This window comes from Salvelinus alpinus, chromosome 13, assembly GCF_045679555.1.
Source record: "Salvelinus alpinus chromosome 13, SLU_Salpinus.1, whole genome shotgun sequence".
In the NCBI taxonomy this organism is placed as follows: Eukaryota; Metazoa; Chordata; class Actinopteri; order Salmoniformes; family Salmonidae; genus Salvelinus; species Salvelinus alpinus.
Genome location: NC_092098.1, coordinates 38,774,404 through 38,786,597, shown reverse-complemented (window position 1 = coordinate 38,786,597; position 12,194 = coordinate 38,774,404). Strand labels below are relative to the sequence as shown.

General features: G+C 43.2%; 1 protein-coding gene across 2 annotated transcripts in view; it reads right to left on the bottom strand.

The window, feature by feature from the left end:
• Window positions 1-12,194, bottom strand: part of LOC139537672 (glutamate receptor ionotropic, kainate 4-like) — a 117,753-nt gene that overhangs the window by 66,014 nt on the left and 39,545 nt on the right. For both annotated transcript variants that reach the window (XM_071339256.1, XM_071339257.1), the window contains one exon: window positions 8,888-8,985. In XM_071339256.1, the coding sequence (XP_071195357.1) occupies window positions 8,888-8,985 (98 nt within the window). The remainder of the gene's footprint in view (window positions 1-8,887; window positions 8,986-12,194) is intronic.

The window sequence follows — 12,194 nt, the reverse complement described above, 5'->3', positions numbered from 1 at the left end:
GCTTTGCGATTGTGTAGGCTACTTTAACAGAATCACGAACCTGTCACACACTGAAGGCTTATAGGTTTGCCATTGCGTAAACATGTCTATAATAGATAAAGGCTGTTAAGATAATGTTTCAAGAAAGGAGTGTATATATATTTGTCCTGGCGAAGCGGTTTTATCCGCTGACTGAATGAAAGCTGATAATTATGAGTTTTTTTATTTCACTGGTCTGCTGGTCTCAGGAAGAAATTATGAGTCCTCACTGTTAGACTGCCAAATCGAGGCAAAGGTAAGAAGCTCTGGATTAACCATCTCTGGATTCACATTTGATAGTTAATCCAGAGATTCTTACCTTTGCCTCGATTTGACAGTTTAGTCCAGAATACGAGCTCCACGAACCGCCAACTCCTTCGCTGGAGTCCCATATTCCAGGAAAACGAGAGGGTTATGATCGGTATAGACCACCAGAAGGGTAGAGATTCATACATAAACCTCAAAGTGCTGAAGAGCCAGTACCAAACGAGCTCCTCCTTCTTGATAGTGGTTTTGATATGAGGACAATTTCTTTTAAAAGTAACCCACAGGGTGCTCAACATTGTTATTGCATTTCTGTAGGAGCACAGCCCCTGCTTCTACATCGCTGGCATCGGTGTACAAAGCAAATGGACGACGGAAATCCGGAGCTGCTAGCACCGGTGCAGAGACCAAAGGGTCTTAGCATTTCGTAACCTGATCAGAAGACAAAGGTAGGAAAACAAACCATCAGGAGTGACAAAAGCAGACAACTCTTTGACGTGCTCAGTTAGAGGGACCTGCCAATATCCCTTCAGCAGATCAAACTTGCTAATGTACTTAGCAGTGCCAACACAGTCCACACAATCATCGACCCTAGGCAAAGGGTACGAGTCTGACTTAGTAACGGCATTGACTTTGCAAAAAATTGGGGGAAAAACATCCCCTTTGTTACAAATATACTGGGCGAACTCTACGGACTGTTGCCATGTTGTGCAATGCTGTGCTCAAGCATGAACTCTACTTCACTATGGCGCTAACGTGCTCCAACGGATTCGTTTTTTTGTGATTAAGGTGTTGCTCTGCAACAACCTCGCTCTCAGCAAGTTCAAAAGGACCTCTTAAATGATGTCCAAAGAAGCTCATTCAGACTAAAACCGAGAGATTCCTGAACAACCGCGCTGCAATCAGCACAAGAGGGACCCCTTCATCCCAGTCTCTCAAACTAAAAGCAGTAAGCTCTCAACATAGACTTCAAAGTCTGATAATCTCTCAATAGCACCTTGAGACTCTGGGTGGTAGACACTAGAGGGGAAATGAGTTACACCCAACTGTTGTAGAACTTGCTGGAAGAACTTTGACATGAAATTCGAATTCGGTCTGATTGCACAATCCGCGGAAGTCCAAATGTTGATAATTGTTTCACCAGGGCCTTAATACTGGGAGCTGTGGTTTTCCTCAGTGGAATGGCCTCAGGGAAACGAGTAGCAGCACACATTATGGTTAAGAGAAACTGGTTACCACTCTTGGCTTCGGGAAAAGGACCAACACAGTCCACCAGAACCCTGCTGAAAGGTTTGTCAAAAGCGGGAATAGGCTGCAAAGGTGTAACTGGTAAAGCTTTGTTCGGTTAACCTGGCCACTGGCAAACACAACCTCCTGTTTCAGACCAGGCCAGAAAAAGCTAGGCAAGATACGGCCACAGGTCTTGTTGACCCCAAGATGGCCTGCTATTGTGAGCCAACCTCAGTATCTCTTGTCGAAGCGCAGCTGGAACAACAATTTTGAGAAAACTAGGGAATTTTCTTGTCCAGAAGTGGCGCAAGAATGCTGTTTCCTAATTAGAACACCATCTCTGTCAAAGCAACTCCCATAGACTTCAAACTCCTCCTCTGGATGTATCTCAACAAAAAGAAGGGAAAGGGAAACATCTTTACTCTGTTCAGCAATCAGCTGCTTCCTAGACATCGAACTGTAGGGACCCTCTTCCTTCAGCGGTCCTACAAATTCGCTCACCTTTGGGGTTTTCAAAAGAGCTGTCAACTCAGGAGGCTTACCAAAATCATAAATCACCCATCAACATCTCAGACAGATCGACCATGGTGGGATCGCTGACATCCTCAACACTAGACTTGCTCTCTGCAACTTTCTTAGGCATAGCACACGCTAGGGAACTTTTCTGATAACCCATCAGGTTCCTCTATACTGGGTTCCTTACAAAACGACAGGATTTGGCATTCCCTCCAGCCAAAATGGTTTCCCAAAATGATTGAGACCACCTTCACCGGTAGGCTTGTCTTCACTCCAACGGAACCGGAAATAAGATCAAACTCGAGTTCTACATTATACAAAGTAACTTCCATTCAACCCATCTCCTAGCCTTGTACTAACACACTGTAACCACTCGCTGAAGTGTCAGACAAAGGCAAAACACCCTCCAAAATAAAGGACTGGGCTGCCCCAGTGTCTCGCAGTATCTTCACCGGCTGCTTAACAGCATCACCACTCTGCAAAGACACAAATCTATTTTCACAACTAGAATTATGGGTGCTTTAGCTGATAGTGGCACGAAAGGGCTGGGTTTTGATTAATAAAGAAGTTGAAGGTGTGTCGAGGCTTGACCTTTGACTGGCCAATCAGAATGTGCCCCAGGGCTAAAATATGTGGTTGCTTCAAGTTGTGTATTTACAGTCTTATGTATTGCGATGAAAATTAACTCCAATTAGAATGTCAGTCCGTTATAGTCTAGTTTGTTAAATGGCCTACTAAATATAGGCCTTTCCCATATTTGCTAAATATGTTTTGAACAGTAATTGCATGGCTTCAATATGGAAATATACCGTTAACATAGCATTCACACTGATATAGGCCAAGTGTACTGTATTTTATATATTTAACCAGGCAAGTCAGTTAAGAACAAATTCTTATTTACAATGACGGCCTTGGAACAGTTGGTTAACTGCCTTGTTCAGGGGCAGAATGACAGATTTTTGCCTTGTCAGCTCTGGGATTCAATCTAGTAACCTTTCGGTTACTGGCCTAACACTCTAACCACTAGGCTACCTGCCACCCCAATACTGTAAAATGCATTATGTCTGAATTATGGACATGCCAAACGTTGTCAATACGCAATATTAAATTCACTAAGACCTAAAAAGACTGAATAATTCCAATCAAATTCTAATAATAACAAAACAACTATTGTTTTAAATAGGCTGTCTAAATACAGTTGCAGGCACCATAATTGCTCCCCGTGGGCATATAATATTAGGCCTAAGACAACACAGACTATGGAGGGTTTTACACACATCCAAACTTTTCACAGGATTTGGGAAAAGATCCAATATAAGGAGAAAGGGGGAACGTCCACTCACTGGTACTGCTCCCAAATTATATATAAATACATATACAGTGGGGAGAACAAGTATTTGATACACTGCCGATTTTGCAGGTTTTCCTACTTACAAAGCATGTAGAGGTCTGTAATTTTTATCATAGGTACACTTCAACTGTGAGAGACGGAATCTAAAACAAAAATCCAGAAAATCACATTGTATGATTTTTAAGTAATTAATTTGCATTTTATTGCATGACATAAGTATTTGATACATCAGAAAAGCAGAACTTAATATTTGGTACAGAAACCTTTGTTTGCAATTACAGAGATCATACGTTTCCTGTAGTTCTTGACCAGGTTTGTACACACTGCAGCAGGGATTTTGGCCCACTCCTCCATACAGACCTTCTCCAGATCCTTCAGGTTTCGGGGCTGTCGCTGGGCAATACGGACTTTCAGCTCCCTCCAAAGATTTTCTATTGGGTTCAGGTCTGGAGACTGGCTAGGCCACTCCAGGACCTTGAGATGCTTCTTACGGAGCCACTCCTTAGTTGGCCTGGCTGTGTGTTTCGGGTCGTTGTCATGCTGGAAGACCCAGCCACGACCCATCTTCAATGCTCTTACTGAGGGAAGGAGGTTGTTGGCCAAGATCTCGCAATACACGGCCCCATCCATCCTCCCCTCAATACGGTGCAGTCGTCCTGTCCCCTTTGCAGAAAAGCATCCCCAAAGAATGATGTTTCCACCTCCATGCTTCACGGTTGGGATGGTGTTCTTGGGGTTGTACTCATCCGTCTTCTTCCTCCAAACACAGCGAGTGGAGTTTAGACCAAAAAGCTATATTTTTGTCTCATCAGACCACATGACCTTCTCCCATTCCTCCTCTGGATCATCCAGATGGTCATTGGCAAACTTCAGACGGGCCTGGACATTCGCTGGCTTGAGCAGGGGGACCTTGCATGCGCTGCAGGATTTTAATCCATGACGGCGTAGTGTGTTACTAATGGTTTTCTTTGAGACTGTGGTCCCAGCTCTCTTCAGGTCATTGACCAGGTCCTGCCGTGTAGTTCTGGGCTGATCCCTCACCTTCCTCATGATCATTGATGCCCCACGAGGTGAGATCTTGTATGGAGCCCCAGACCGAGGGTGATTGACCGCCATCTTGAACTTCTTCCATTTTCTAATAATTGCGCCAACAGTTGTTGCCTTCTCACCAAGCGTCTTGCCTATTGTCCTGTAGCCCATCCCAGCCTTGTGCAGATCTACACTTTTATCGCTGATGTCCTTACACAGCTCTCTGGTCTTGGCCATTGTGGAGAGGTTGGAGTCTGTTTGATTGAGTGTGTGGACAGGTGTCTTTTATACAGGTAACAAGTTCAAACAGGTGCAGTTAATACAGGTAATGAGTGGAGAACAGGAGGGCTTCTTAAAGAAAAAGTAACAGGTCTGTGAGAGACGGAATTCTTACTGGTTGGTAGGTGATCAAATACTTATGTCATGCAATAAAATGCAAATGAATTACTTAAAAATCATACAATGTGATTTTCTGGATTTTTGTTCCTTCTCTTACAGTTGAAGTGTACCTATGAAAAAAATGACAGACCTCTACATGCTTTGTAAGTAGGAAAACCTGCAAAATCGGCAGTGTATCAAATACTTGTTTTCCCCACTGTATATACACACACACATATATATATGTATATATCATACACACACTACCATTCAAAGTTTGGGTCACTTAGAAATGTTCTTGTTTTTAAAAGAAAAGCAATTTTTTGTCCATTAAAATAACATCAAATTGATCAGAAATACAGTGTAGATATTGTTAATGTTGTAAATTAATATTGTAGCTGGAAACGGCCAATTTTTTTATGGAATATTTACATAGGTGTAGAGGCCCATTATCAGCAACCCCTCCTGTGCTCCAGTGGCACGTTGTGTTAGCTAATCCAACTTTATAATTTTAAAAGGCCAATTGATCATTAGAAAACCATTTGCAATTATGTTAGCACAGCTGAAATGGTTGTGCTGATTAAAGAAGCAATACAATTGGCTTTCTTTAGACTAGTTGAGTATCTGGAGCATCAGCATTTGTGGGTTCGATTACAGGCTCAAAATGGCTAGAAACAAAGAACTTTCTTTCTCTAATCAGAATAGAAAGAGGAGTGGGAGGCCCCGGTGCACAACTGAGCAAGAGGACAAGTACATTAGAGTGTTTAGTTTGAGAAACAGAAGCCTCACAAGTCCTCAACTGGCAGCTTCATTAAATAGTACCTGCAAAACACAGTTTCAACGTCAACAGTGAAGAGGCGACAGTGCCTTAGACCACTGCGCCACTCGGGACGCCCAGGACAAGGTGACTTTTATCAATATATTCAGCTCTATTTACTCTCAGATTCAAAAATGCGAATTAGCGTCAAAGTAGACATCATGCAAGACTACAAATCCCTGCAAGCTCCTGCATATCATCTCTAGGTGAGACCTTTGTTAACAAGTACTTTGTCAATTTAAAACATGCACAAGACAAACATGTCTATAATAAACTCAGCAAAAATAGAAATGTCCTCTCACTGTCAACTGTTTATTTTCAGCAAACTTAACGTGTAAATATTTGAATGAACATAACAAGATTCAATAACTGAAACAAACTTAACAAGTTCCACAGACGTGTGACTAACAGAAATTGAATAATGTGTCCCTGAACAAAGGTGGTGGTGGGGGGGTCAAAATCAAAAGTAACAGTCAGTATCTGGTGTGGCCACTAGCTGCATTAAGTACTGCAGTGCATCTCCTCCTCATGGACTGCACCAGATTTGCCAGTTCTTGCTGTGAGATGTTACCCCACTCTTCCACCAAGGCACCTGCAAGTTCCCGGACATTTCTGGGGGGAGTGGCCCTAGCACTCACCCTCCAATCCAACAGGTCCCAGACGTGCTCAATGGGATTGAGATCTGGGCTCTTCGCTGGCCATGGCATAACACTGACATTCCTGTCTTGCAGGAAATCAAGCCCAGAACGAGCAGTATGACTGGTGGCATTGTCATACTGGAGGGTCATGTCAGGATGAGCCTGCAGGAAGGTTACCACATGAGAGAGGAGAATGTCTACCCTGTAACGCACAGCGTTGAGATTGCCTGCAATGACAACAAGCTCAGTCCGATGATGCTTTGAAACACCTCCCCAGACCATGACGGACCCTCCACCTCCAAATAAATCCCGCTCCAGAGTACAGGCCTCCGTGTAACACTCATTCCTTCGACGATAAACGCGAATCCGACCATCACCCCTGCTGAGACAAAACCGCAACTCGTCAGTGAAGAGCACTTTTTGCCTGTCCTGTCTGGTTCAGCGACGGTGGGTTTGTGCCCATAGGCGACGCTGTTGCCGGTGATGTTTGGTGAGGACCTGCCTTACAACAGGCCTACAAGCCCTCAGTCCAGCCTCTCTCAGTCGATTGCGGACAGTCTGAGCACTGATGGAGGGATTGTGCGTTCCTGGTGTAACTCGGACAGTTGTTGTTGCCATCCTGTACCTGTACGCAGGTGTGATGTTCGGATGTACCGTTCCTGTGCAGGTGTTGTTACACGTGGTCTGCCACTGCGAGGATGATCAGCTGTCCGTCCTGTCTCCCTGTAGCGCTGTCTTAGGCATCTCACAGTACGGACATTGCAATTTATTGCCCTGGCCACATCTGCAGTCCTCATGCCTCCTTGCAGCATGCCTAAGGCACGTTCACACAGATGAGCAGGGACCCTGGGCAACTTAGTGTCCTAAGTTGTCATAACTGTGACCTTACTTGCCTAACATCTGTAAGCTGTAAGCGTAACGCTCGTCTTCCTCCTCGTCTGAGGAGGAGCAAGGATCGGACCAAAATGCAGCGTGGTTTGAATATATACTTATTGTTTATTAAACGAAGACGGAAAAACACTTAAACAAACTACAAAACAATAAACGACGTGAACAGACCTGAACTTGAGAACATAAAACATGAACGCACGAACAGGTAGGAACGAACGAACGAACGAACGAACGAACGAACGAACGAACGAACGAACGAACGAACGAACGAACGAACGAACGAACACCGTGTGGTGACACAAACACAGACACAGCAACAATCACCCACAAACAAACAGTGAGAACAGCCTACCTTAATATGGTTCTCAATCAAAGGAAACGTAAAACACCTGCCCCTGATTGAGAACCATATCAGGCTAGTTGAATGAACCCAACATAGAAACACATAACATAGAATGCCCACCCAGCTCACGTCCTGACCAACTAAACAATACTAAACAAAGGAAATAAGGTCAGGAACGTGACAGTAAGTGTCTTAACGACCGTTCCACAGGTGCATGTTCATGAATTGTTTATGGTTCATTGAACAAGCATTGGAAACAGGGTTTAAACCCTTTCCAATGAATATCTCTGAAGTTATTTGGATTTTTACGAATTATCTTTGAAAGACAGGATCCTGAAAAAGGGACGTTTAGATAAAGGCTGTTAAGATTTCCTCTTGAAATCCGACATGTCCGTGGTAAAGACAACTTGGTTGCTGATTGTCTTTCAAGGGTGGTCAGGCAATAAGTTTTGTGTTTAGCCCTGGCGCACAATTTATTTTGACTGCACGTTTTGCCGTTTTTGGAGATTAGTTGTGTCTTGATTGGGCTCGTTCCAAGGGGATGAGAGTTATAGAAATGTTCGTGATTTTACCTATGTTTCTCAAACTTAATTTTTTTAGGCAGTAAAAAATAGATTGTAAAAAGTATATATACAGTATATAAAAAAAGTTGGCTGTTTTGTCTTGTATTTAATTGTTGACAGACAGACACCATGTTTCTATTGGAAATGGTGACGCATTTAAGTTGATCATGTTGTGAGATGGAAGTAATTTTCTGTTGGTGGTGAGCAAAGTTCTCCAACAAAAATATAGGATATATTTGATGTCTAAAGGGGGAATGTATTACAGGCTTTGGTTTTTCCATTTTTATTTTGAGGTTGGACATTAGCATGTGGGGTGCACCGATTGGCGTCACCTCGTTAGTCAGTATGTGTTACACCTGTGCTGGTTTGTCATCTCGTTAGTGGGAAAGTGTTTCACCTGTGCTGGCCCAGGTGATATTTAAGAGTGGCTTGCCCAGTGCTTCAGTTGTCTTGAGAGATGTGGAGAGCTAACACCTTTTTTGTTGGTACTCCCTATTTGAGTGCTTATCTGATCTTCCCTGTTTTTGTTTTGTTGTACTTTTTGATTTGCGTCCTATCTAAGTTTGGTGTGGGTTTTAATTTTGGACAAATTTAGTGGGCGCTCATGGTGGGTGTCTTAGGTCCCAGTTGTTGCTAGTGACCTTTCAGTGGACACACCCATGAGTGTCTTTCAGAACCCTTCCTAAAACCCCCACCATTTTGGTTGTGGTCAGTAACTCTTTGTTAGTTCCACCTTCTGTTTGAGCGACATTATTTGGTTTTCTTGCTGGGGAACGTAATACACAGACCAATACCTGCATGTGCACCCATGTTCACAGAAGTGTATTGGTCACACACACACACACACACCTCTTTCTCTCCACAGATATTACTGATGATGGTGTCGGAAGCTGGGCTAGCAGAGGGTCCCAGGACCGCCAAAACTCCCTTAGAGATAATCTGGCACACTGTTGGGAGGGAGAGGAGAAAACAGAGGGAACCAAATGAGCGTTAACATAGAATTTACAATGGCATTGAATTACACACTGGTTGCATATTGATACAGAGTACAATGCAATTTAATACAATATAAAAGCAGAATTTGAAAGTATTGTTTACTTTTACAATATACAAGTAAATATGTACATTTTGTTTTCTTGCATGTTTCTGGTAGTTTTGACCCACAGATTTGCAGATAGACTGGCAGGTCAATTATTTTTGGCTTGGCTAGACAGCTGGTTCATTGTTTTTGTTTGAATGATGCGTCTGGACACTGTACCAGCTTTTTTTGTTTCACCTGGCTGCTGGTTCCTGATCTTTTGAAACCATCTATTGAGGAGTTACCTAACACTTGAGAGGAATGGGAGATGCAGTAGAGGAATGCAGTGCTGAGGCAGAGGGCTCGTAGTGAGGATGACTGGCTACTACTCTGAACTGTGTGTGGTGAGCTTTCTAGCACCCAGCGCTGCTGAGGCAAACATTGTGAAGGAGGATCTACCATTAGTTTTCATTGAAGGCTAAATAGAAAGACTCCAACCACAGCCTAGACATATTGTAGTGTCACCTACATGGGCCCAATATGGAGGGATATCACAACACTACATCCCCACCCTTATGCAAAAAACAAATCCTTTCCCGCAATAAACACAATTATTTATTTTTTTGCATATCAGGCTGACAAGCGTGTCTTGGTTTGAGAGGCGTATCAAAGGGCGCTATCTCCAGAATTGTGTAATCCTGTGCAGAGCCTGTGGTCTACGGAATCATACAGTGCGTTTGAAAGTTTTCAGACCCATTGCATTTTCTAAATGTTGTTGCATAACAGCCTTATTCTAAAATGTATTATAGTTTTTTCCCCCTCAATCTACACACAATACTCCATAATGACAAGGCAAATTTACCGGAATATCACATTTACATAAGTATTCAGACCCTTTACTCAGTACTTTGTTGAAGCATTTTGGCAGTGATTACAGCCTCGAGTCTTCTTGGGTATGACGCTATTGTCACGTTCCTGACCTGTTTTCTATTGTTTTGTATGTGTTTAGTTGGTCAGGGCGTGAGTTGGGATGGGCAGTCTGTGTTGTTTGTTCTATGTGGGAGTGTGTTGGTTAATTAGCCTTATATGGTTCTCAATCAGGGACAGGTGTTATTCATTTCCTCTGATTGAGAATCATATATAGGTTGGCTGTTCTCACTGTTTGTTTGTGGGTGATTGTCTTCCGTGTCTGTGTCTGTGCACCACACGGGACTGTTTTCGGTTTGTTCGTTTTATGTAGTCTATTCCTGTTCGTGAGTTCTTTCGTGTCTTTATGTAAGTTCCATGTTCAGGTTTCGTCTACGTCGTTTTCTTATTTTGTAAGTTATTCAAGTGTTCTTCGTGTTTCGTCTTTATTTAATAAATTCATTATGTCATCATACCTCGCTGCGTATTGGTCCACCGATCCTTCTCTCCTCTCCTCGTCCGAGGAGGAGGAAGAGCTAGAACGTCGTTACAGCTATAAGCTTGGCACACCTGTATTTGGGGAGTTTCTCCCATTCTTCTCTGCAGATCTTCACAAGCTCTGTCAGGTTGGATGGGGAGCGTCGCAGTACAGCTATTTTCAGGTCTCTCCAGAGATGTTAGCTCAAGTTAAAGTAAGGGCTCTGGTTGGGCCACTCGAGGACATTCAGAGACTTGTTCCGAAGTCACTCCTGAGTTGTCTTGACTGTGTGCGTAGGGTTGTTGTCCTGTTGGAAGGTGAACCTTCGCCCCAGTCTGAGGTCCTGAGCGCTCTGGAGCAGGTTTTCATCAAGGATCTCTCTGTACTTTGTCTGTTCGATCCTGACTAGTCTCCTAGTCCCTGCCACTGAAAAACATCCCCACAGGATGATGCTTCCACAGCCATGCTTCACTGTAGGGATGGTGCTAAGTTTCCTCCAGACGTGACGCTTGGCATTCAGGCCAAAGAGTCTTGGTTTCATCAGACCAGAGAATCTTGTTTCTCATGGTCAGAGTCCTTTTAGGTGCCTTTTATCAAACTCCAAGCGGGCTGTCATGTGCCCTTTACTGAGGAGTGGCTTCTGTCGGGCCACTCTACCATAAAGGCCTGAACTCTGGAGCTCTGTCTGTGTGACCATCGCGTTCTTGGTCACCTCACCGACCAAGGCCCCCCTGATTGCTCAGTTTGGCTGGGCAGCCAGCTCTAAGAAGAGTCTTGATGGATCCAAACTTCTTCCATTTAAGAATGATGGAGGCCACTGTGCTCTTGGGGACCGGAAATGCTGCGGAAATGTTTTGGTATCCTTCCTCAGATCTGTGCCTCGACACAATCCTGTCTTAGACCTCATGGCTTGGTTTTTGCTCTGACATGCACTGTCAATGGTGGAACCTTAAATAGACAGGTGCATGCCTTTCCAAATCATGTCCAATCAATTGAATTTACCACAGGTGGACTCCAATCAAGTTGTAGAAACGTCTCAAGGATGATCAATGGAAACAAGATGCACCTGAGCTCAATTTTGAGTCTCCTAGCAATGGGTCTGAATACTTATGTAAATAAGGTATCTGTTATTTTCTTTATTTTTAATACATATACATCGCTTGATCGTTATGGGGTATTGTGTGAAGATTGAGGGAGAAAAATCATTAAATCCATTTTAGAATAAGGCTGTAACGTAACAAAATGTGGAAGTCAAGGGGTCTGAATACTTTCCGAATGCACTGTATAGCTTCCATAATTTAATTTGTAGTGTAAATTGGACAATGATGAATCAATACCCTGTTTACAAATTTTCCCATTTATAATGGTCTAGTGGTACACATACTTTCAAGCAGCACTGTATATATACACAGTATGTGAACCCTACAGGGCTGGTCATTATTTTGCTATAAAATAAACATAAAATCCTTATCTATACCCCAATTCTTAATAAAAACATTCCAAGTAAATTATATTTTCATTGTTAAATAAACCACTTTTGTTAAATAAGCAAACTCAGATTTGATGTGTGCAAAAATATGTGAACCCCTTCAGTCAATAACTTGTAGCACCTCCATTAGCAGCGACAACTTGGAGTAAACGCCTCCTATAGCCAGTAATCAGTCTCTGACATCTGTTTTGAGGGATTTTTGCCCACTTCTCCTTACAGAACGCCAATTGAGTGAGGTTTGAGGGGTGTCTGGCATGAACTGCCT